Source organism: Oenanthe melanoleuca, chromosome 1A (genome assembly GCF_029582105.1).
Source record: "Oenanthe melanoleuca isolate GR-GAL-2019-014 chromosome 1A, OMel1.0, whole genome shotgun sequence".
Taxonomy (NCBI): domain Eukaryota; kingdom Metazoa; phylum Chordata; class Aves; order Passeriformes; family Muscicapidae; genus Oenanthe; species Oenanthe melanoleuca.
The window spans coordinates 25,895,101-25,921,000 of NC_079334.1; the positions used below are offsets into that span (position 1 = coordinate 25,895,101).

The 25,900-nt window shown below is 41.6% G+C and overlaps 1 protein-coding gene across 4 annotated transcripts; it reads right to left on the reverse strand.

Annotated features, from left to right (window-relative positions):
• Positions 1 to 8,317: 8,317 nt before the first annotated feature.
• GAS2L3 (growth arrest specific 2 like 3) lies at positions 8,318 to 25,307 on the reverse strand. 4 transcript variants are annotated; one of them, XM_056481968.1, is made up of 11 exons: positions 25,197 to 25,307; positions 22,361 to 22,413; positions 21,458 to 21,585; positions 20,077 to 20,123; positions 18,984 to 19,152; positions 18,477 to 18,595; positions 17,653 to 17,794; positions 15,060 to 15,123; positions 14,242 to 14,380; positions 13,291 to 13,398; positions 8,318 to 12,581 (listed from the first exon to the last, which is right to left on the reverse strand). In XM_056481968.1, the coding sequence occupies exons 4-11, from the start codon at positions 20,092 to 20,094 to the stop codon at positions 11,205 to 11,207; spliced, it is 2,136 nt and encodes a 711-aa protein (XP_056337943.1). In that variant the 5' UTR covers positions 20,095 to 20,123; positions 21,458 to 21,585; positions 22,361 to 22,413; positions 25,197 to 25,307; the 3' UTR covers positions 8,318 to 11,204. The 4 variants fall into 4 exon arrangements, with proteins under 4 accessions (XP_056337943.1, XP_056337940.1, XP_056337942.1 ...); XM_056481965.1 differs by having other exon boundaries at positions 22,354 to 22,413; XM_056481967.1 differs by lacking the exon at positions 25,197 to 25,307 and having other exon boundaries at positions 22,361 to 22,767.
• Positions 25,308 to 25,900: the final 593 nt, after the last annotated feature.

Here is a 25,900-nt window from a genome sequence, read left to right on the forward strand (position 1 = left end):
GGGTGTACCTAGATATGAAAGCCTGAAAATGCATGTATGAGAAGTGAATGCAGTAGTTTGAAATTCCTGAATTGAAAAGCCATGTCTGTTTCATCTGCAGAAAATTTTATTTTCAATTGGGATATTTTTGTAAGGGGGGGAAAAAGCTCCCTGAAAAGTTTTCACTCAAAACAAAAAAAGCCACTTGAAAAAGTTGTCAGAGTTCAAAGACATGTCTTTCAAGGTGAGTACAACACCAGGGACCATTGCAAAATACAGGGAATGCTGGCTAACCCTGCAGCAGCACAGACAGATGTGTTTAACTACAGGATCCATGCACAGGCTGTTTCTGCCTGCTTTTTAAACTGACAGCAAACCAGCAGCTGAACCAGAAGGATCCCAAAAAAAAGACTTTTGCAGTGGTTACATACCTTTTAAGTTGTACCAAAAATTTCAGTGTTATAACAGCAAAGGAAAGCAGTATACAGCTCTCAACAGACCCTCACAACATCAAGGCAGGGAAAGGGTTGCCTGAGATGTGCTGCAGGAGGCTCTTTACAGCCTGATAGAATCGAGCTTGGAAACAAGAGGACAGCTATGAATTCACAGAGTTCCAGCCACAAGCTTAATGCCATTCCCAAGTGTTTAGAAATGCTTTGGAGAAAAAAAAACACATGCACCCTCTATTAGCAATATAGAAATTAAATTAAAATAAATTGTATACCTTGGAATAATTTTTCCAAGAGAAGAGGACTGAAAGGGGCTTGAGAGTCACTCAGAGCATCACAGAGGTATTGCCCTGAAAAGTCAAACCTAAAGCTTGAACATGGATGCAAACCTGGCTACCCTAGTCCCACAAGTTTTCCTGTCAGGCATCCATTTTTTATGCACTTGTTCCACTGTTAGACAGGTTTCCCTCTCTCTCTGCAGTTTTCTCTGAAGTGGTGGATTTGCATCTCAGAGTTTTCTCTCTGCTGGATTGCCCCCAGCCTTGTTCTCCCACAGACAACACCACACTCAAAAATTCTCCCTAAAAACATAAACTTGTGTATATCCTCCTGAAGCAGTAATACTCAAAACCAACCCCCTAATGTTCCTCTTACACCAGAAATGCAGTAATGCTATACAGCAGGCACATAACTCTTGCTTCTGTCTTATAACATAACAAGCCAAACCCAAGAGAGATGAAAAAATAACATACCTTGCACAGTCCAAGCATTTTCCCTGCCTGGGCTCCAGGCTGAGTGTGCTGCACAGTGACAGCGGTTTCTCTGTTGTGACCTGTGCACCCCCAGAGCTCCCCTGTTTCCTGGTGTCCTGGGATCCTCCATCCTGCTATGATGCTTCTTTCTGCTGCTGCCCAGCCAGTGCCTCTCTCTCACCTGTGCTGCTGCTGCCTCCTGAAGCCTGCATGGTACATGCTGGCCACATGTTGGAAGTGCAGTCTTGCCATTCAAAGGCTTGGGGCTTTTTTCTTTTCTTTTCCCCTCCCTCCTCTTCTCTCCTCTGGTCTCTTCTCCCACTTCTCCAGCTAATGCTGATCTTCACAATCAGACACACCTTTCCCTCCTGCAGCTGAAGTGCAGCAGGAGCTGCAGTCCTTTCACATGGCTGCTGCTCCACAGGGAAACAATCTCCCTCAGGGGGGTTGGAACAGAAAAAGGCACAAACATGTTTGCAAAAGAACACATATATTTATTCACTTAACTCCTTCTCGCTGCTAAACCCTCCTTGAGCTGAGCTGGCAAAACCAGACACAGCCCTGCATAGAGAAATGAGGCTGCTGCAGGGTGGGTCAAATACATCTGCACAAAAGATGAAACATTAAAAGGAAATGTTTATATGGGGAGAAATATAAACACTATAACAAAACAAATCCAAGTCCAAGAGACCTCAGTGTTAAGCTTTACTGTTACATCTCCACCTGAGATCCTGTCCCACCTCACCTGCTCCTGTTCAGAGCAGGAAGCAGAAAATCCAACAGGTTATCTGGGGCTGAGGTTTACTGCAGGTTAGGACCACCCAGTTCCTCTCCTTCACTGTTGCCATGGGAGGCAAGCTGTGACCACCTGAGTCTGGATGACACACCCTGACACTTCCCTCCAAAAGCTTAAGCTGTGGGTGGCCAGCATGTAACTTTCTGGAAACTCCTAAAGATCCCAGTCCATCCCACTTAACCCCTATAAAAGTAACCTGAAATGCATCCACACACTAGGGAGCCAAAGCAGGACACCCCATTTCTCCCAGGGCAAAACTCCCCCAGTTGTACTAACTGCTCTTTTTATCCTAGGAGTCTGATTAAAAGCTCTGCAGGGCAGGGAAGGAGGGCAGAAGAGAGACAGGACCAATCCTGGCATCAGAACTTGCCTTGCCATCTCTTCTGCTTGCTTATCTGGCCTCAAATACTGCATAGGCTACCTGCTCTGAAAAAGGTTCTCCAAATTCTCTGATCCTTCAAAGCAGTCAGAGGATTGAGACATCTCATTCCCAATTTTTTTGTCCTTTTTTTGAAATAATCAGTTCTGAATAAACCACTTTATTAATTTTTTTCCACTTACAATATACATATTGGTAATAGATGACATATAGCTTACATGGCTAAAAAGTTCACAATAACTGACTAAGAGTACCAGCTCTTAAATTACCCTGCCTGCCCAAGCTATTAAGTCTATATCAGCATTTTCTAGTCTTACATACTTCTGGTATGTCTATAGGTATATTTAGCCAAATGGGACTACAATAATTACATTCAAGAAATTCTGTTCCAGCTAAGCATATTTGACATTCACACACAGCATAAAACTGAAAGTGCATACGTGGGATTTTTTTCAAAGTTTAGGTTAAGCAGAAAAACAGCTTTCAGCTTTTTATTATCTGTGTGCCCCAATTCAAACTTTTCAGCTTAACCTCTCCTTGTCCAGCTTTCAAATACTGCTGTTAGCTGGCAGACTGGCTAACACATAACCAAGTACAAGAGAATACAAGAATATTAACAGGGATTTGACATGACTAAATTATTTTACATCTTAGCAATCACTCTATCCTTTCCCCTTTGTAAAAAGGGGATTATCCTTCAGCTGCCTCTCCTTGGAGGAAATACACTTCCAAGGGTGAAGCTGTTATATTACCATGTCTAGATTTGACAAGAATTGATATTTATATGAGCATTTAGTAGAAAATAAAAACACATATACATGAAAATATTATGTGTAATGTACACTCATGTTGCATCTGCTGACATGTGATTAATTTCCTTTGGTTCATGTCAAGACTATAGATACACATCCAAGGTCAGTTTTGCACTCAGCCACAGAAGAGATGCACAGCAGATTGTGTCATACAGCAGAAGGGCTCAGCTTCACTTAGCTGCTTCAGGAGGTGAGTTTGTCCCATAAATGAAGAGAGAAGGATCAACTGGAGTAATCTGTAGTAAGATCAGAACTCTAGTCTGTGAATAATTCTTGATAAGAGCATTACTTTTTACCATTAAGTAACAATACAGAACAAGGAACCTAGCTACCTCATTGAGCTGGCTAAATTATTTTCCTGAAATAGGAAGTGTAAACCATGACCCACTGTATCCATTTGGTCCTCCAGTCTCCTTCCAATTTTTTCTGGATTCAACCAGCACTTAAGAGTTTATTCTGGGGAGGCAATTCCACAAGTGTGTTTCCTAATTCTGTGGGAAAGGGCAGTACCAGCTTCCACTATCACAGCTTGTCTTTGTCTACACAGGGAATGTATCAAGATCAGGACAGACTGCAAATCATAGGCAGATGATGGAGATCACACTGGCTCTCTACAGGTCAAGGCAAAAATAAGAAATTATTAAGGACAAGGTGTTGCTTCCACCCGTGTCACTGCAGAACAGTGGGTAGAATACACAAAGTGCTAAAAACCACAAAGGGTTTCCTTGTCTTCTTACCTAAGGATTTTGCTTCCTGTGGAAGGTGTAAGTAGCTGGTTTGGAAATATCTGAAAGAAAACATCAAGAAAGACTTGTTCTGCTTACACACATAAGGATCTATGCCACTAACAAAAGCCTTGATCTTCAGCTAATACCTCAGACTGCTTATCTGTCAGATAACTTCAACTTGATTGAGAGCCCTTGCTGTGACTTTTCATGTTAGTGCAATAAAATACTCTGCTGTGGATGTCCACTTCATCAGTGGTGTGGTTGACATGATGGATTTTTTTTTTTATCATCTGTTCAGCTACACAAGAAGGGGAAGGAGCACTGCAAATCACTGCTTTAGGCATACCATAGCAGAGGGGCTGGGGAGAGTTGGTTCATGCTGCATGGGAAACAGATTAAATTTACAACAATAATTTATATTTATAATAGGGACAGCAACATCATTAAAAATCCCCACTGTAGAAAACACCTGGGAGAAAAATGACTATAAACATCTTTCCTGAAAAAACTTGATGCAAGGCACTGAAGGCCAATCTCTAGCAGAAAGTATTCAGAGTGTGAAATCTAGATGCCTCAAGATGAGGAGTTATTAGTTGTCCTCTTTCCCAGTAGTGCAGTATAAAATTTTAAGTAATTAATAATTTAATTTTTAAAAAATACATAGTGGTGACATATATTGGCATTTTAATGAAAAAGACAAGCAGTTAAAGAAGAGACTGGCTTGCTGCATTCTACAGCCTACACAGGAAGAAACCTAAGCTAAGCAGCTTCTCTTCCTGTCAATAACTGTGATATTCCAGCTGAATAAAAGTTAAATAAACCCTAAAGGCTTTAACTTTTATATGGAAGTGGAGAATAAAAGATCAGACTTCACAGCAGCATGAAATTCACTCAGTCCTCTCTATTTAACTAAGTTTTCATATCTAATGAGGAGAGCTCTGCTCAGAAAACAGCTTTGTCACAAGTGCTGACAAATGGATAACACAGAGTTTGCTATAGACCTTGACAAAAAATAATTGAGAGCATCAATCACAATCTATTTGGAAAACCTCACTGTGTATTAGATGCAAGTTATGAATGTCTCTTCCTAACTCATTCAGTCAACAGGGGTGAAGACTGAGATGTTCCAGCTGCCTGATAGATATAACCTAACATCTTCATTCTCCAAATGGGTCCTGTCCCAAAAGCCTTGGCACCTTAGGTCTCACCTGTGCATCCCAGAGACACAGCAGGGCTGCCTTGTGCAAGGTGCAAGAGACAGAAGTACAAGTCAAGCCTTTAAAGAGACACCTCTGCTCTGCAGAGCAGACTGAATAAAGCCTTCCCATTGTGCAGAGCAGAACAAATCCTCTCCTCAGCTCTGCAACTTTTACCCATTTCCTGTCTTGCACAGACTCCACATGGACCTCCACAAGCTGCAGAGGCTCAGGTATGTCAGCCCCACCTTTGCAGATGCTGACATTGGAATGTGGGGCAACCTTGCTGCTCTGCAAGGGGAACATTTATTACTCTGAATGCACTGGGCTCCATCAGGGGCCACCCAGGCTTGTCAGAGTAAAATGAACCATCTGATAGGTAGCAAATGGAGAAGCTTAGTTTTCATTGTCACTGGGTAACACAGTCTTACTGAAAACTTCATAGAAAGAAAACTTCATAGAAATCTGAATGATTATCCTCTTTTTCTGAACCCCTCCTGGCTTCAGTACACAGCCACACACAGACCCCTAATGTTTTTAATTGTTTCAAAATACTTATTTCTTACCTGTTATTTCATCATTCAGCCCTTAATAACTGAGTCATCAGCAATTTTCATTGTTAAAAAAACCAAAGGATTATTTTCTAGTTCTTGGTGTAGGATTATGAGCAAGAGAGCCGGTACAAAAATAGCTGCTTTCAATTTAACAAACTCATTTGTTATTACTGAATTTCATTTGTTGAATTGAATGGCAAGCATGTTTTTACTGCATTTTATGAGGTTCCTTTTACACACCAATTAAAATGGACTGAGTTAAGGACCCAAGCCTTGGGGAAACTCATGGGGGTTTAAGAAGAAAATCACAAAGAAATTTCCAAATATTTTTCATTAAGCAATTATGCCCATCCATAAACTAGCAGATATTCTTATGGCCATTGTCATGTAGATCACCAAAAATGCTTCTTCATGGATACATCTGTAAATAATTTGACCTAGAAAAATATCCTACTAGAACCAAGAGTGTTTTAAAATCCAGACTATACAACTGTGTAGTCAGAAGAACCTCCCAAATCTAATGTATTATAGAGAAGCTTAATTTCAGGACTATAGACCCAGACACAGATATTTAGTTTGAGTTTTTAATAAACTCATTTTGCTGCTCTTCTCTTTGGATGCAGCAATAAATAACACCATGGTACTTCAATGGTCAACGTTGCAATGTATACACAAAAAATGCAATTTATTATAGTTTTGTTTCACAGGTGTCTATAGAGCAGTGTATTCAGCAAAAAGGAAAAAAAAAAGCTATGAAGCAGCATATTGTTCATCAGGATGACACATCACAGTAATTATTCCTGTTCTTCTGGGAATATAGGTTCTGCTACAAGGCACTTTTTGTTACAGCAGTAGTGCTTCAGAAAAGTAAATAATAATAATGCTTATATAGAAGATCAGCAAATTGGAAGATTCTCAACTTGAATGTCAACAATTATTTTATTTTAAAATGCAAGAGGTAAATTATATGCTTTCACTGTACAGATGCATATGATGTGGTTCTTATGAGGTGCCCTGGCTGAGTATTTTGACAAACTCTAATGTATTCCACTTTTCCTGACTGAACATCCTAACAGGGTGTTTGAGGAAACAGGAAAGTTTGGCTTTGTTTAGCAGGACCTCAGCTTTGTGCAGTACTTTCTTACTCAGCACTAAAGGCCAATTTTACATCAAAGTTCTATGCTGCAATCTTACCTCCTAAAACTCTTAGCACAACAAATCTGTCAGTACTTTCTGCCTAGCTATATTCTTTGGAGAAATGGCCAGCTGCTCCCATCCTGTAAGGTTTTTCTTCCATCTGGAACAAAGTACTTCACACAAAATGCCATAAAAGCATTGCTTTAGACATCCCCAAGTAGAAAGCCATCCACTGCTGTCATTCCTACCAGGTGACACACCTGAAAGTTCATTTCTCAATTAATAAGAATTGCTGGCTAGCCAGATCTGAACTGTGGTCAGATCTCACCCCTCGAATATTTTAATGTTTTATTTTTTATTAAAATGTCTGAAATATATACGTGTTGAACTTATTTACATCTCAATTTATTTTTCAAAACTTTTAGTAAGGGAGTGATCTTCAATCTTGGCTCTTGAAAAAGAAAATAATGAAAAGGAGGTTTTCAAGAATGTATTTGCATGAAATGAAAAGGTCTTATAGCATTAAACATATCTTGCATTATTTATTTCATGCCAAGTCTGGATTTTGTAAGCTAAATTTTTATTTGAATCAAAGAGAGAAGTTTTGCCAGTGCATTTCTAGAGAAGTTAAGAGGTTTATATTGTCAGAGTAGTCTCTATAAAATTAATAGACACCAGATGGCCCCATAGCACTCACTCATCTAGCAAGCAGACTTCACTTTCCCTGCAGGGAAAAAGAAACAGTTTGATGTTCAAAGTTATGGGTGCTTCGAGTTTTAGAAGGAAAATTACCCTGAAATTTACTATATATATATGATTAGGATATATAAAATAGGGTTATGATATTTACCTAAGAAAATCTTGGACTGCCTTTGCCTTTTATTGGCCAGCTGTAACAGCACCTCTTAAAGAAAAAAAAAAAAAAAAAAAAGCTGCAACTCACACCTATGCAGAGCTCAGTCCTTTAGGAACAAGGATGGCAGTGCCACTTGGATGTGCTCACATAGTTGAAGTGGAAGGGTAATTCTGTGTGATTAGGCACCAGCACCAGACTGGAAGGCACTTTGGAACAGGCAGACAAAGGCAAGCATTAAAAGAGTTTAAAAAAAAAATCAAGTAGGGAATGGGGAAAAAAAGTTAGCTAGGTGGGTCCACACAATTCTCCACTCAAAACTAAATTTCTGTCATTAATGGCAACAGACACAGAGATAGGTCCTAAGTTTGTTGACAAGATATAAGCAGGGAAAATATTGGCACACAGGTGCCTTATATTTCAAGTAGAGCTGCAAACACAACTTTCAGAGGTATATCTGAAACTACTTAGGAAGCTCCTTCTACATAATTAACCACACTGGTACCAGGGTCAGAGTAAAAATGTCTTGAACTCCAAACAAAGCAATGGATTAGATGCAGTTGTTTATGCCAGAGATGGAATGTATTATTTATGTGGTGGTAGAGAGAAGACATGAGCCTTCTGAAATGTATTCTTTCCCCCTCCCCACAAAAAGGTGTCAGGAGAAGAAACATGAGCACATAAAAGGTGCAGTGTATGTTTATTTTAAATAAGTACTCATACAGAGAACACCGATATCACATGGAGAATTCAGTCAGATTCCTGCTCCAAATTCTCCTTCCCTCACAAAAGGTAATAAAACTGAAGATTAGACTTGCTATTTGGCAACAAACATTGCAAAAATAGTATGTATTTCCATTAGGAGGTACTTGGTTACTCACCTCATGCTACATGAGTATGCAGCTGGAGACTACAGTTTTCATAGAAGTTGGATCACACACAAATACACTATTTTTACAATAAAACCAAACCAAGTCTACCCATGTGTAACTTTAGATTAGCTGATTAAGGCTTCAACTGTAACAGCTTATGCATTTTTATTTCATTTTAAACTTTATAATTCAGCCTATTACATGACATTTGCTTCATCTTCTCTGTAGTTCAGAAAGGTAGGTGTTGAAGTTGCCTTACAGAGAGATCCAAGAGCCTCAATGTCTAAATTTATGCTAAAACCTTGTAAATGGTTTAAAAGGTGCTGTGGGTTGACCCCACTCAGCAGCCAAGTGCCAAGAGTAGCTGCTCACTCTCTGATCCTTCCTCCACCTCCTGCAAGATAGAGAGAGGAGCAGCAAAAGCAAAACTCACTGGCTGAGATAAAGAGTTTAATGAATGAAGAAAAGATATGGAAAGTAAACCAAGTGATGCAAAGGCAATCCTTCACTACTCCCACAGACAGACTGATGCCCAGCCAGTTGGCAAACAGCCACCTTAGAAGCCACACAACCTGCACACCCTTCTCTCTCTACCTCTTCCTTCTTTTCATTGTTGAGGTGATGCTTCATGATATGGAATAGCCCTTGGGCCAGTTCAGGCTGGCCAGCTCCCAGTCATGTCACTCCCAATCTCTTCCCTACACACTGTGGAAGCAGAGCAGGAAAAAGAAAAACTTGACCCTGGAAAGGGCTGTTCAGCAACAGCCCAAACATCAGTGTGTTATTAACACTGGTTTAGATTTTAAATCTAAGACACAGCCCCATACAGGATGCTGTGAAGAAAGTTAATTTCATCTCTTCCAGACCCACTAGAGAAAGAAAACCAAGAAGTCAACTATTAATCTGTATGAAATATATCACATGTAACTCATCATTTGGAAGCTCAAAAATCAAAAGCAAGTCTTCTACAGTAAAATGCTTTCAGCATATGAAACTATGTGCCAGATTTATCAAACCTGACAGCAATCCACTGCATTCAATACTCAGCCTAACATTGTAGCAGTGGCTTTGACCAGTGTACATATAAAACAAGCAAGCCCAAAGCCTCCCCCAAAACATCCAACTTTGTCTGAAATCTTGTAGAACTTGTGTCCACATTGTCAGAACAGATCTGTTTTCCTCCTACAGTTTGGATACTGGCATCTACTGCTTACTCCCAGCAGGTTGTGAGCAGTATTGTACAGTAGATATGCATAAATAGAATCATAAATTAAATAAAATAAACTAACAAGGTGCTCAGAAAAGCAGCTCTATGACTCTGCCACATCACATGAGAACTCAGTTTGTGATGTTTGCTTACTCTAGCTCCAGGGAAAAAAAAAAAACAAACCCAAAATAAAACCCCTTAACAACAGAAACTGCATATTCCATGGAACTCTTCTCCTTTTAAAAAGATCTCTGTTCCACCATCCAGGAGGCTCTATGGCAGTGACACCCACTCCTGCCCTTAAATAGACTGAGAATGGAAGGCAGAAGTGATGGTCTGTGGAAACCATCAGTGTGTGTCTTCAAAGACCTCCAGAGCTCCTCAGTGTCTCTAGGAACAACTGTTCATTAACTCCAAAATAACTGGAAAACTACTTCTCACCTCCAGAGTGATAGAGGAAAGTCAGGAGAGAGATCTCATAAAACAAAACAAGAAGGGCCACTGCAGACTAGAGTGCTAACAAAAATTAACCTGTAGCAGTGAGAAAAGTATTTAGCAATTCAGTCTTACATGTAAAAGCCACTCCTGCAGAGCAGCAAAGCTCTGCTTGAGCAGGTCAGTGCTTGCAGCTCAGTGTTGCTGCAGCAGAGCTGTTTTGGGACTCCAGTCCCAGAGTAGGAACTGGTATGAGGTTCAAGCCCAGAGGAAAGTGTACTCCCTGGAACTCTGGAGCATCTCTCCATGCAGCAAGAGCTTTCTAGGCAAGCTAGTGAGATTGGAGCACAGACCAAGCAAGGTTAACTGCCCTGGGTTAGCATTGAGCATTGCTCACTGAAGAGTTCTGTTCTGAATTTGAGAAGCTAAGGCACAGTGAAAGTGAGCAATCAAGGCCATGATTATTGGTGTCCAATTTAAAACAAACCAAGCTCCACTTCCAAGTGAGCTGAATCCATTTTAAGGCATATGGGGGGGCACAGTGAACACTGATAACAGCATCTGTCAAATCTAAACAGGACTAGAAATTTCTTCTCTTTCCGAAACATGTGACCCAGATTTGGGTTCTGGGACACCAGTGAACAAAATCCACAGTTTTGTTTGAGGTATTAGAAATTTTACAGCTTGTGCACAGCTCTGTTGCTTGCCACACATCTCAATGCAGATGTGCCAAGAACTACCAGAGTTCTGCTGCAAAAGCATCAGCCTTAATTCCCTTTTCCTCTCCCACACTTTTCTGCAGCAGATCAAGGATATTTGCCATTCCACAGTGCTACACAGCAAGTAAGCTCACTTCTAAACTTGTCCAAATACAATTTTCTAAACCGCAAAATAAACACAGTTCTTACAATAAATTAGACAGCAAAAGGCAGGTTATACCTAATATTTCATATTAAATGTAGTGTTATTTAACTTTTTTCCTTGTCCTCAGTGTAGCAGTTACAAAAGGCCCTTTTGAACAAAATAGAGCCTTCCACAGAAAGAAAGAAATTAATTTACTTTCTGGCCTTTTTAGTCCCTGTCATAACAAAATAGTGATCATCTTGCCTGCTCTTCAGAGGAGGAACTTTTGACACACCAGGTGTTCCTTTGTTATATGCCTGCTGCTTTGGGAGTGTCTTCTTGGCTGCTGGGGCCAAGCTTTTGTTTGTTTGCAAGTTTTTGGTTGAATGCTGGCCCTTTGTGGAAGGCTGTGCTGGCTTTTTGGTCGCTGCAGCTTTGGCTGAAGTTTGAGGAAGCCGTACAACAGACAAAGGAGTGCGTTCAGCAGGTTTGGATAAAGAGGGCCCCACCTGGGGGGGACTACTGGCATTTGGCTGCTTGCTGCCAGCTGAAGACACGTTTTTGCTTGTGGGTAACAGTGGAGGTGGTGACCTTGATGCTTTGCTATCTGCAAGGGAAGGTGCAGAAGCAGAAAGTTTTAGCTCGGAAGCAGCTTTCAAGTTCCTTGCTAGGTGAGAAGTTGTTTGAGGGGTTTTCTGAGGATGCTGAGACCCTGCACCTGAGATCTGAACATCATTTTCAGAAGGTTTTGCAAGGAGCTGCTGAGAATGTGCAAACTTGGCAACAGTGTGCAGATTTGTAGGCGGCAGCCGAGCAGCCCCGGGAGCGACTGAATTCACTTTGGTTTTAGTGGCAGATACAGGTTTGCATTTAGCAGGGACACTCTTCTGCTTTGAAGTCATTGTTCCACCTGTCCCAGACAAGAGAGATGGCTGTTTTTTAGAGGGTGAGAGGGCAGGATGGAGTGCTGGTGCTGGGGAGCCCCGAGGCAGGGCAAACTTCACCTTGGTAGCATCAGGGGATCGAACACGCTTGCGCAACGTTTCAGAGGGAGCAAGAGCTGCTCTTGCTCCTGCACGGGAAGAACTTTTGCTTCCAGGCTGTGAAGGAGCAGAAGTTGGTGAGCTGCAGGCAGGAGACTCCAGTTTCTTTGAGGTGCCAGCTAATGGTTTGAAAGGAGACTGCACACCTGCTGCTGAGGACCCTTGTAACTTGGACCTGGCTGTTGATGACTTGGCAGTGGAAGACGGGGTCACTGGCACTCGCGGGGATGCCAGGGCAGGGGACTGAGGACGTTTTGACAGAGCCTTCTTGGCACTGGCCCCAGGACCTAACACAGGAGTAGGAGGTTTTGATGACTGCTTTTGAAACATACTGACAGCTGACATTGGATTCATAAGAGGAGGCTCCTGATTTCTAGCTGACAAGTTGGGGACACTGTCACTGGTGACCCCTTTCTGGAACGCCAGGATTTTTTGTTCCAGAGTTGCAAACTGAAGCACTCGGCACGGATCGTATTTGAGCAGAAAACCTTGAAGGGTGTCCCAGCCTCCACCAACACGCACCATCACGTGCTTGCCATGGAGCATCTGAGAGTGGGGAAGAGGGGTGGGAGCAGAAGAACAGGAGAAATATTTATCTTGTTTTATTTTCCTTTGATCTACATTACCAACTATTGAAATTGACTAAAAATAGCACTTCATTTCTTACAGAGAAACATTTTAGAACAGAGAAATTATGTGATAAACAAGGTTTATGCTTCCCATTAGATAGCTTCTCCTGCTTATCCTAAGATAACAGTTCTGTGTCTGGTGGTAATGCAAACATCCTTACAGAAAACATTTTAACCATTCTGTAAGAATCTTTGTTTAGTACACAGAGTTCTTGGAATGAGTTTAATTTAAATTATGGATGTCCTTGTAACACAAGGTACTCAACAAGAGTACTCAACTACCCTGCAAATTATAAATCCCAAAAATCCAGATTTTGAACAAGTAATTTTCTCAGGATATTCTATGGCATTATCCTTAATTTTGTTGCAAGTCATTACTGAAATTTTAGAGACACCACAGAGAAACATTACCTTAGTTTAGTGTGGTTGTAAAATCAATGTTTGTTGATCAAAGGTCTAAAGAATGGAGTAATTACACCTATTTAGAATAAGGGATTGAATAAAAAGTTGTCCCAACCTAAATAATTCTGTAAATCTAAAATAACTCCATAAAAATTAGGTATTTCACTTAAAAATATTTCTCTCCCCACAATAAATATAAACTGGAAGTCTAAGAAAGTACTTACTCGTATGAAGAGTATTTTATCTCCCAGCCTATAACGTCCCTCTGATAAGTATTCAATTGAAAATCGATGGGAACAACTGCAGGGAGGATCTTCTGCTATATGTTTTACCTAGTTATTAAATTGAAAGCATTTGTTAGTATTTTGGCAGAAGCACAAGTTTAACCATCTATTGAGTTAATCTTCTATTAAGAAGGAAGACCCAAGAAGAAAACCATTGAAAAAAAAGGGGTAAGGGAGTCCCCAAATAATGCTGGGTAAAAGAAGATCTGTCTCTTAGAGCCACTTAGAGATGCAACAAATTGGAATGGTGAGACTATTGCTAAGAAGGAGAAATAGTGAGTTTTCAGAGACAGTAAGGATCTGGTGGCTGACATTCCCAAAGAAAAAGAATTTTTACATTACAAGACAGAGGACCTTTAAAACAAATGAATTTTTAAGCAGAATAGGAAAATTGTTCATCATTTCCTCTGGACCAGTTCACAAGCTGTACAAATAATTTCCTTTTTCTACATACATATTCATTTCCAAGTGGTACAGCTACAGAGGTTTGATTTAAAAATCATCTTTCAAAAGACTTTCATCAAAGCCTACTTTAGCATCTGATGAAGTTTTATGAAAAGATCAAATTGAAGAGAAAACTCATTGCAGTCATAGAATATTGACACACCAGAAAAATTTAATGAGAGCATTTCTTATACTCAAAGAAGCAAGGAAAAGGAAGAGAGGAAAGGACATCAAAGTAGGTTATATGCACTCCAAAACATATAGAACAGCATTTTATTTACATTTTCAAAACAAAAGAAATTGATAAAAAGAGGTGCATATCCTTCTGTTTTGAGAAGGCTCTCACATATTAGATGAAGACCAGCCTGTCCTCACTGAGACAGATCATACAAGTACAAAACAGAGTTTAATTTAAGGCCCATATCACACTAAGCAAGTGGCACTTACTGCCTCGTGTAGCTCGCCATGGTGACAACATGACTTTGGTGTGCTAAGAGGTGATGGTGGCCCAGAGGTCATCAGCAGGGTTTCTTCTAGCTCAATTTCCTTCTCTAGTTTTACAAGTACAGGAGGTTCAACTCCATACCTCAAATACCAAAGCAGAGTGTTTAATTATTAATTTACTAAAGAAAACACAAATAAACTGATGATAACAAACTTGCAAAATTGGAGTGGCTTGACAGACAGGTACATCTGAAACAGTCAGACAAGTAATTGCCTTGATAATCCAAAGAGAAGGAGCATCTCTGAGTTTCTAGCAAAGCCCTTCCCCAAGGTAGCCTTGGTGTTACCAGAGGATGCAGTAAAAATGCTTCCAAAACTACACAGCTGAGGTCACATCCAATTTAGATAGACTATCTTAAAGCTTCCAGCTCTGCACTAGAAATAAATTAAGTCTACATTTAGATAATAAAGAGATATCTTCCAAAAAGCTGAAAAATTTAAACCCTTTAAATCATATTTAATACTCAGTGAATTCTTCCAAGAGCTACACATTATATATAAGCTGAATGTATAACTTAAACACAGCTATAGAAACCAGTATGGAACAACACCTCTCCATGGAATGAGACTGATAAATATTTAAAAAAAAATATTTATATAGTATGATGGTCCTAGAAAAGCTACTCATTACTTTTTGCACAGAATTAATATCCACTGCATTGCACATAAGAGCTGCAAATAATGTCCTAACTTTGTTTTAGTTTTTATTTAGTAGGATGCATCCTTCAATTTCTTGTTAGGAGCATGTGTGGATCACATACCCGGACACAATGCGCCCAATTTCCAGCAGACAAAGATACACTTGTCTTGGATCCTTGTGCAACACTAAAAGGGAAGAGAATAAAGAGGAGTTATAGTCATATTTATTGCAGGAGCCTCTGCAATTAGGTACAGCCAAGAGAAGGGAAGATGAGGTATCCATGACTATAAATTTCCCATCATCCTACTCAGAGGCAAGGTACATTATCATTGATAAAGCACTACATACTTTACAACTCTAATTTTCTATTCCATAAAGCTTTAAACCCATCCTGGCACTCCTGAAACCACTCTTCTCTTCCTCCTAAGAGGACTAAGTTTTATGATCTTCCTCCTTGATGAGGACAGGAAAGAAAGAGATGTGAGTGCCTCCTGATCCCCACCCCCAAATGCAATATCACAGTCTTAAAGATGAAAAGCACTCAGCAACAAGTAGGAAAAGACACCCATCTGTTCATGCTCATGCCTACAGACTAGGTACATGCAGCCTGGAGGTTACCATCCACAGGAGGACACACTGCAAGGCCCTAGTGACAAGTGGATGGCTACACAACCAGCCTGAGTGGGTTTAAACCATGGCTGGGAAAGAACAATCTGTGCCTGTTGCCACTCCAGCAAGCAACAGATCTTTTTTCTTATCACTACTTCAAAAGTTTCAGCTCTATATTTACAGATGAAATCCAACACCATCCTGTCGTTCAATTTGATATTTAAAGTGCCTTTTCTTTAAATGTTTCCTAAAGTACAATCCAAGAATGAAGTCAGATTTTCTTGCTTACATCATCTACTCCAGTTTCTAAGTCTGCTTATTAAAAGATCTTATTATGAAGGGTAAATCTAGAATAGAAAGTTGACACAGCCATAATCTAAAACCTACTTTTAGAGGCCAATTAATCTCTTTTTAAGTGTATTAATATGCACACACATGCATGCACACATTAAATGCATTTTCCAGTTGTAACAAAAATGTTTTAATTTGCTTGATCCAAAAGGGAAAAATCCAAATATACTCCTAGCAAAGACCAAGACATTTGTTTTGATTTGATGTCAAAGGGCACCCCACAATGCCTACTCTTCCTTTCTGCTGTCTCACGAGCCTCTTGATTTATTTCCTTCCCAGTCATCTACACTTTTCAGGGGATGCTGCTCTATGTACCTGATGGGAAAGAGACAACTGCCAACTTATCCTACCTCTATTTCATTTATGAAGAATGGCTTGAAAGTCTGATGGAAAACATCAGTGGAAAGAATGTTTCATCTAGCAGGCTGCAAGTCTGCTCATTTCAACTGCCAGAAAGGCTCACAGAAGATATTTATGACACAAAGGAAGCTTGTGTCAGAGTTACAGACTTCAAAACACTTCTTTGCCATGAGTGAAAGCCACAACACTAGGAAATCATGTCTGCTTATCTCAGGGAAGCTAAACAGGTTCTAATTACCTGTCTACTTACAGGAACTAATATGTTTAAGCAATACAATTCACACAAGGAGCTAAAATATATATATATATATATATATATATATACTTGCAACTCAGTTTTAGTCATCTGTAGTTCCTGGTACTGAAAAAAGATACACTCACTAGTTAATCAAAATGAGACAGATGCAAATGATGGAATTTTCTCAACTGTTTTAAAAGATAACTTATCCAGTAGAGATGCATGGGCAGTCCAGCCAGCATGTAAATAGCATTTAATGGCTCAAATACTTCAAAATCCAGCACACATTATGATTGTTTTTTGGTTATTTTTGCTAGTCTGCTGGCAGGCAGATATTTTGCTTATTAAGAAAAAAGTCAAACAACAGAAACCATAATTTGGCTTGCCATAGAAAGTTTTGTTTTAATTAATTTTTACTGACATAATAGCTGGCAGAAGAGCATTTCCTTACTTATTATGTGATGGAAATACAATCCTCTTAACTAGCAGTCAAAACCATTTTATTCCATGGTATCAGTCTAGAAGATGCTATACAATACCAGTTGTGCACTAGGGCAGGCATACTCATAGTTGGCAAAATTAATTTTTATATCTATCTTATTAAATGGGAAAATACAAATGATTTAGAGCCATATTAAGTGTGTCTTGAAGTAAATGTTCATTACCAACAGGCTTTTGCATTTTAGACAAAATACCTTAATGTTGTTACCAAATTTAACGATCATGAATTTATTATTCTGAGGGATTTTTGCAACAAGAATGAGCTCTAATACAAAATACAAAAGTGTCTTATTGTGAGTTGACTCTGTGGCCCTGTGGTCTTCCCACACACAAAGTGAAACCACAATTTCTCCTCTGTTTTTCAGTGGTTCTTTTTACTGAAGAAAAACACGACATTTTGTTGCACAGCTCTCTGTGCCTACTTCATCCCACACAAGTTACTTTCAGAAGCTTGGAAAAGTATCATGCAAGTTATATTAGTTACTGAAGGAATTTTTCAAGGCTTTTACTTGGACACTGCCTTAAAATAAATAAAAGCTTCCATGAGACATGCAGAGTCAAGAAAAAAGTTCAAAAGTCTGTAACAAGGCATCTGCCTGACGAGGTAGTTATTCATACAGAGATCAAAGCAAATCTTACAAAAAGAGAGAGTTACCTAAGCCTTCAGATTCAAAGAGGTATGTCTCATCAACTCCAATGGCTCTACACCAGTTAAGAAAGTTGGCTGTATTATCTCTGGCAAAAAAAGATCCTGATGGAGCATCCTTCTTACATGGAACTTTTCTCATAGGAAAATTCTGGCAAGGGAAGAAAACAGAAAGTACATCATGCACATCAACATTGCCAACAGATTGCAAAGCATATTTGCAAAGGAAAATACACCCTAAGTTCAGAGTACAGAAACAGTTGTAACTATCTTGTGTTCATCCACTATGTGTTCTATGAAAAAAGCAACACTAATACAGAAGGCACTACAGTGAATAATCACTGAGTGAACAGTCCTTAGTTCTGCAGCCTTTATAATCCAAAGTAACAGACTTGGTTGAGATTCATTGCATTGCTTCTCAATGAAAACACTGTCTCTAGGTTTGGATACATTTATGGCTGACCTGTAGACATGAATTCAGCCACCACTTTCTGGTATAAAGCATTCTACCAAGTGTCAATGGATATCTTATTAACAACCCACACTGCTGTCAGGGGAACAAACTCCAGACTTGGACTAGATTTTCCTCTGGCAAGGCTTCTACTGAAATCAAACTAAAAACCTAGTAAGGACCTTAGGATGTGATTAGCAAAGCAAGTAATTTGTTGGATGAGTTTACCCATCTCTGAAGCCACTTTGCTGTTAATTAGTCTCTGGATACACAGCATACAAAACACTTCTTTGGGAAGCCTCAATCACCTGCTTTCCCCTGTAACTACTACTTAAAATGTAGGACTTTATATTTGTATTTTAAAAATCATTGTACAACTCACCCTTAAGTTATTTGTGCTACAACATTCTTTAACTGTGTTCTGAAGAACACCAATCAATTGGCAAAGCAGCACCCCATTATCAAGTTCTTCTAGCAGTTGTTCTGCTTTGACTTCCATTCCTTTAAGAAATAGAAGGTCAATATTAGAGTTATTCCACAGAAGGTAAAGTCATATGAACTTAGAGGCAATCCAAACAGCATTCCAGTGTTAAACACTGAAAAGTAGAATAATTATGTAAGTAAAATAAAACCAAATATTTGTTTAATTAGATTTTAATTAGACTAACAAGATTCTGAAATATAAATTAGAATAATTAATCGTGGAACCCTTAAGAGGTGGCACCTAATAAAACTGAAATCAAAGCATGCACTTTAATGCAATTCTCCCAGCCACTCAAACTCAAACACACCAGATCTTAATAGCCCTACAGATACTACACACCAGCACTGACTAGAACATGGGGAGTGCTTTCAAATCCATTAGAGAGTGGTTTATTTTTCAGCTCACCCAGCAAGCCAGAGAGCCAGATTGAGAGATCTTCTTGCATGGGCAGCAGGGTGGCCTCGTGCCTCACGGATATCCACTGGTCGTACAGGCACACGTCCGCCAAACCCGGCCCGTGCCTCGGGGTCAGGGGGCTCCGGGGGCTCAAGGGCAGCTCATCTCCAAACCACACCTGCAGAAGACTCCAGTCAGATGAAGACAGGAAGCTCTCCTATTTGCAGCCAGTTGACAAAAAACTCGTGGTTCTGAATGAGACTGAAGAACTATTATTCAAAGAGTAAGTGTTCACTTCCCTATCGACAGGTACAGCAAACCAACACAGCAATGAAATGGTTCTGCTCTTGTAACTCCTGCATCAATACCACTGCACCCACTCTTGACTCCTTGGGATTTAAAATTACTTCCCTGAATACAGAGGAATGCATTAAATGCTTTGAGTTTCTTTAACTCAGCACATTTAAGTAATTAAATCTGCAAATTATCATATAATTTACTACAGACTACCAATTTCTTGATCAAACATTTCAGAGGCATTTTGTGCTTAAATCATGTTTCCAGGCAAAGGCATAATACATTCTTGAAGACAAAACTTAACATTTCTCTTCAGGACTGCATATTGTCTAGATGAGAGGTAATTTACAAATGAGAGGTCCTTTCAAGAAAAGGACCACACTGAAATTTTGTGAAGAAAAATTTCCAAAGACAGAGTCCTTCTGGTATCCTTAACTATTTTCCTTCAGTTCAGTGTGTATGTCAAATACATTTATTTATTTATACTTAAGTGACTAGCTAGAATATAAGGTTATTAAAAAAACTTCTTAATCGTGATGGAAATTTTTCAGTAATCTCAGACTTTGACTTCAAAACCTTCTTAGCTGACAGCACTAAAGAGAATGGATCACCTATCTGATAATAACAGTGATTATCCTTGTCACATTGCTCCTTGTAAAAGGGGAAAATTACTATTTTTTTTTTATTAGAGGTAACTGGGGAATCTAGTATTTCATGTGCTTCAGGGTAGACTTTTATATTAAAAAAAAAAAAAAAAAAGTATTATACAGGTATACAGGATTTAAACATTTGGAAAGGCATTTACCTGAACTGCATTCTGCATGGTCACCTGCTTTACATTAGTTTCTCCTCCTGGGGTGGGGAAAAATAAGAGATTTTTAAAACAGTCTCCTGCTTTCATGAAAATCCTGAGAAAAACCCATCAGTGCTGTTTTGGAAAAATAACGAGTCTAATAAGAAGGCAAAGGGAAAGAGGGAAATATCTTAGCAGCTAAGGTTTTGATCCAGTATTCAGTCAACTTCAGTTCTCTGCCCTTAGATAAAAGTGAAGTTATTACAGCAAAAGTAGCAACTAACTTTGTGTGCACAAATAATGCTCCAAAGTTAGCAAGATTTTAAGGAGCTGTATGACATTTACTTTGCCAAAGAGTAATACACATACTTCAAACCATTCTTGGATTTAACACTGTTGGCACTGAGTTTTTTCTTCCAAGTTATCACAAGTGTACCTTGTATATGTGTGCAGACAGATATATGGATCCTGAATTTACATTAAATACTTGGAAGATCATGAAAGCCTTAAAGCAAAGAAATAATTTTGCCAAAAAAAAAGATTTTCTCTTATAGAATGGCATGGGTTGGAAGGGACCTTAAAGATCATCAAATTCTAGCATAGACACGAGAGAAATCAATTTTTTTATAAATCTCTGTTGGGATTGTGACTTTGCAGGCAGCATACAGGCACTAAGTTTCCAACAGAATGCTGCAAACTATTGCAGCAATATAGTTATCACTACAAATCCCTGGCAAAATGAACATTAAGGAAACCTTGGAGACAATCCAGTCAATGCTTTCTCTCCTGAAGCCAACACTATTTTCCAGCAAAGCCTTCAACCATGGGAAAATCCAGCACAAGCTCTACACTGGGCTAAAGATTAGTAAGTCTTTCCCTGGAGGCTCCAGGTCTAAAGATGTGCAGCATTGCCAGGTTAGCTGCATGCATGTGTACAGAAGGTATTTCTCCATAAAAATTTTCCAGTGGTATTTTACAATGTCAAAAAGTTCCTATCTGTGTCTTGAAGCCTGCTAAAAGCAACTTACTTGCTCTGTTACTTAATAGCTGCAATTAAATTTCATCATACTGATTAAACTGAAAACCAGATTGCAGACATTATCAGATGTTTTTAACTCATCTGGCTTCATTTGAAAGTAAGTAATTTTCCTCTCCTGTCCCAGATATTTAGGCTTTGTAAGTAGATGGCATCTTCTCTCCTGCACAACCCAGCCTTCCTATGACAAAAGGCTGAATAGCCCATCACAGAAAACACAATTCTTGTAAAAATTCTATCCTTTCACCCTACAAAGAAAGCAGAATGGTGTCATTTTCTCCCCCTTGTTCCTTCCCTCTGCCTTAAGTCTCACAGACTACATAGGACCACACGTATCAGGCATTTCAAACAACTTACCTCCACAACTGGCAAATGAGCAACCTGTTTGGTTTCAGGTGAAGACACTTGCTTGTACCAGAACTGCTAGCACTTCTCAGACCTTATCAGAGACACTCCAAGCAATATCTTGCCCTTTCCTTTTATTTCTAGGGAAGGAAAAAAAAAAAAAAAAAAAAACAAAAACCAACAAAACAAAAGAGAGACATCCTCTCCTTGATGTCATTTTTCCTTCTATGAATGAACAAGGGAAGGGAAGGGTATATACCAAGCATTACTAATGAGCATGTTATGCTTCCCACAGCTTTGTCCAGGGGAACACGTTTTCCTTTGACATAAGAAAGCTATTGTCCTAAGAGAAGCTCAATAAGAGGCTTCATTGATTAAAAAAAAAAAATAAAACAACAGCAGAATAGCCAGTAGAGAAGTTGGTCTCATTAAAAGAAGGAGTTCCATATAGGCTAACAAGAGCTCTAGCATATTAACTGCCAAGGGAAAACAAAAGGCAGCCTAATTCACAGGGAGCACTCAAAACATGAACAAAGCAAAATATTCACACTGCAGCTATCACAGGAATGCTCAGCATCTGCAGTTTTGTGGCATGCCTAACAAAAACTAGTCTTGCCAAGAAAAAAAAAAAAAGCAGATTGAGGAAAATTGTGGCACTTGAACTTCAAGGGCCTGCTTTTCTAAAACAAGTTATTTTGTAAGCCCATATGTCAGAGCTCCCTAGAAAGTCAAAAGGCTTCACTTATTATAAGACCATCTGAAAAACACTTAACAAAAACCCCCTCTGATGATGCAAGCTACAGCACGAATTTTGAGTTGAAAAATTAATACAGCAACAATTACCCATTTTCAGATGCCAAATGGTTCAGCTGAGAGATTGCAGAGAATACAGATAAATGTAGCCTTACCACTTACTGGGAGAGGCACAGGATAAGAAGACCCAGATCTGCCACCTTCAAGCAGTCAGCCTGCAAATGTGCAGAAGGTGCTGTGGTGAGGTGAATATTGCAATGTCAGGCAGAGTCATAACCAAATCTGACTTCTAAAACCAGTTGGGTTCCCTGCATCAAAAAGCTGTACATAATGAATGAAGTAAGGATCTGATACTGAATTTTGGCAGCTCCAGATAGGACTGCATCAGTTTCTACACATGCCAGTTTTATCAACTCATTCAACAGGCATTTGATGTTCAGGCACTGAAAGAAAGGACCTCAGAATAAAAGTACACTGTAACACATCCCCCGCATAGCCTCAGGCCAGGCCATTCTCATTTCCAGGCAGCCCTTGATACTCTCAAGGTCCCCTGGGACAAAAGACTGAATAACCCATCACAGTAGAAACAATTCTTTTAATAATTCTTCCACTTCCTGATGTTTTTTTCCCATTTCCCCCTCCCTGCTTCACCCCTTAAGACAAGGAAAACACCAGAAACATCAGAAACTTGTGAGCATTTCTGACCTAGGGGGCAACCAGTCCAGTTCCAAGCTCAGTAAGCACAGAGGTCCCTCACCACCAACCCCAGTTTCAATAAACACTTCATTTCTGCTGCTAATGGCTCTGTGGGATGGAAGGAGAGGAGCTGACACCTAGCCACACCTTACAGCTGGATCAATACAGAGACACTGATTTACTGGGAGAAGGGTGGTCAGCCCCAAATGATATATAGGAGAGGAAAGAATTGCCTTCAGCTGGTTGAGTGCCAAGCCTCCTGTGAAGGACTAGAGCTATGGATCAACACCTGGTAAGGGAGATGAGAAAAACATCCCTATCTGTTGACATGTGGCATAGGGACAGGGATTCCTCAGGAAAGGGGGTGCAGACACACCCTGGACATGACCCACATAGACTTGTGAGACCACAGTTTGCCTTTGTTCCCCACAGCACTTTGCCCCTAGACACTGAGAAACAGCAGAGTCAGCAAATCAAAGCTAAAGCACTTTACACAAACACTTCAGGGTGTTAACACTTGCTCCAAGATGCCACAAGAGATAGCCTGCTTAGGATCAGTTGTATCAGGATTTATAGATCACTCACCAGGGCCCAGCCAGCAAGACATGCTACACTAATTACCCATTCTAGCACAAGATGAACCGAGTCCAAATCCCCTTTAACTTGACTGAACAGTTTACATATAAACAAACAAGCAAGCAAAATCCACAACCCTACAGATAGTTAAAACATTGATGAAGCTGCCATTGGCCTAACTTAGTGAAACCTAAAGGGATTCACAGGCTCATTAAAATGCCTTCTGTTAACAGGCTCATTAAGAAAAAGCTGGGTAGAAACACTTCTACATCTTCACCCTGTATTTAAGATATATAACATCATCTTCTATTCCATCAACACCCAAAGGTAGTCACAGTAGTCTAACCCACAGCAACTGGATTAGTCTTGACAGTACTTACTGAAACTCATGTTTATAAACATACTGAAACGAAAGAAGTTGTCAAGTCAGTATCTGTTGAAACCTACTACAGGATAGTCAAGATTTTTTTTTTTTTTTTTACAGACACATGCAGAAGAAAAGGGGTAGGCACAAGAGACATCCACTGAACGGAACGCTACTCCCTCCATCACTACAGCAATTACAGAGCCTTTTTGTTGCACTACTGAGTCAGCAGGAGCTCTGCTTCCCTGGGGAGGCCTCAGAGGCAGGAAAGAGAAAGAACCAGACTAGTCAGTCCGAGGTGATGGGCTCTAAGGTGGCAACCAACTCGCCACACTAAGGCACGCTGACTGCTCTCCTACACCTCTCCATGAAGAGCACACAAGCAGAGCAGGGAGCACTCTCCCTACCAAATGGCAGCAAGGGCCTGGGTTCACCTGTCAGGGCAGAGAAAGCCACTGGAAATCAGGGAGGAGCACTTGTCTCAGCAGCTGGCATCTCCGCAGGAGACAGGCAGACGGCTGCTTTCCCACAGGAGCATCCAGTTTGGGCAGGGGCTGGTTAGCACCAGACACGCTGCCCCAGCTGCTCCCCCACGTACACAGGCAAGCCCTTCTCTCCCTCCCATTTCTACTCCACGCTTCTCCAGCAAAGCAACGTGGAGGGGAGTGTTTTTCCATGCCCATTTAGCAGGCTGCTGGCTGGCCACAGTCAAGAGTAGTTTATTATGACCCAAATTTAAAAATCGTGTCTTATTCTGAAAGATCCACCCGGTACAATTCCAAACGCATAGGCCAGTCAGTCCCTATAGCTCCTAAAGAATACACGTACTTTTCCCCATGTCTTGATCTGATACTATGCCAGAGGTGACACACAGCATCCCTGGAACACGGCCAGCTTTTGGGCGAAGAAAGGAGCCAGACGCTTTCCGGCTTATTAAGCATTATGAATGAGTGTCTTAGCCAAGAGCACTGGGGCAAATTTTCCTGCAGAAACAGCACTGCATCCTCAAACGCCTGCGTAGGGCACAGGAGAGACTGGTTTGAAGGCTGCTATGCAAAACTCTCCCCTCTCCCGGGTAAGTTTCGAGGCACTTCCCTTCCGACATCCGTGACAGAGACGCAGGATGGGAACTGCAGCCTCTGGACGGGTGACCGGGCCGCTGCCAGGGACCGGCTCCGCCAGCGCCGGGCTCTGCCGGGGCTCCCCGACCCGCGGCACTCCCAGCGCTGCCCTGCGGACAGGCGGGACCCCGAGCGCCGCCAGCGGGGCTGCGCCGCCGCGCCCGCTCCCCGCCCGAACCCACACCGGCCCCGCTGCCCCTCGGCCCCCCGCGGGCCGGGGCCGAGCTGCCGTCACACCCACCGCTCTGCCGTGCCGTGCCGTGCTGTCCGGTCCCGGGCTGTGTCCTTACGGCACAGCGGCACCGCCCCGGCCCGCGCCGGCCGCTCCTTTCGAAAGCGCCAATCGGCAACGGGGGCGGGGCCGGCCCGCAGCACCTGGCCCGGAGCCGCGGCACCGCCCGCTCCCGGCACCGGCACCGGCACCGGCACCGGCACCGGGACCGCGGGACGGGACACTGCCTCCGGCACCGGCACCGGCACCGGGACCGCGGGCGGGGGCACGGACCCGGGCTGGGACACTGCCTCTGGCACCGGGACCGGCGCCGCGGGCTGGGACACCGCCCCCGGGATGGGACATCATTCCCGGGCTGGGACACCGCCCCCGGGATGGGACATCATCCCCGGGCTTGGACACCGCCACCGGCACCGCGGGCTGGGACACTGCCCCCGGGCTGGGACACCCCCCGGGCTGGGAATTACCCCCGGGCTGGACACTGCCCCCGGGCTGGGACACCCCCCGGGCTGGGAATTACCCCCGGGCTTGGACACCCCCCGGGCTGGGAATCACCCCCGGGCTGGACACCGCCCCCGGGCTGGGAATCACCCCCGGGCTGGACACCGCCCCCGGGCTGGGACACCGCCCCCGGCCCCGGGCGCTGGGAGCCGCGCAGCCCATCCCGGCAGCCGGCGTTCCGCCGGAGCGCTCGCACAGCCCTCGCTGCCTGG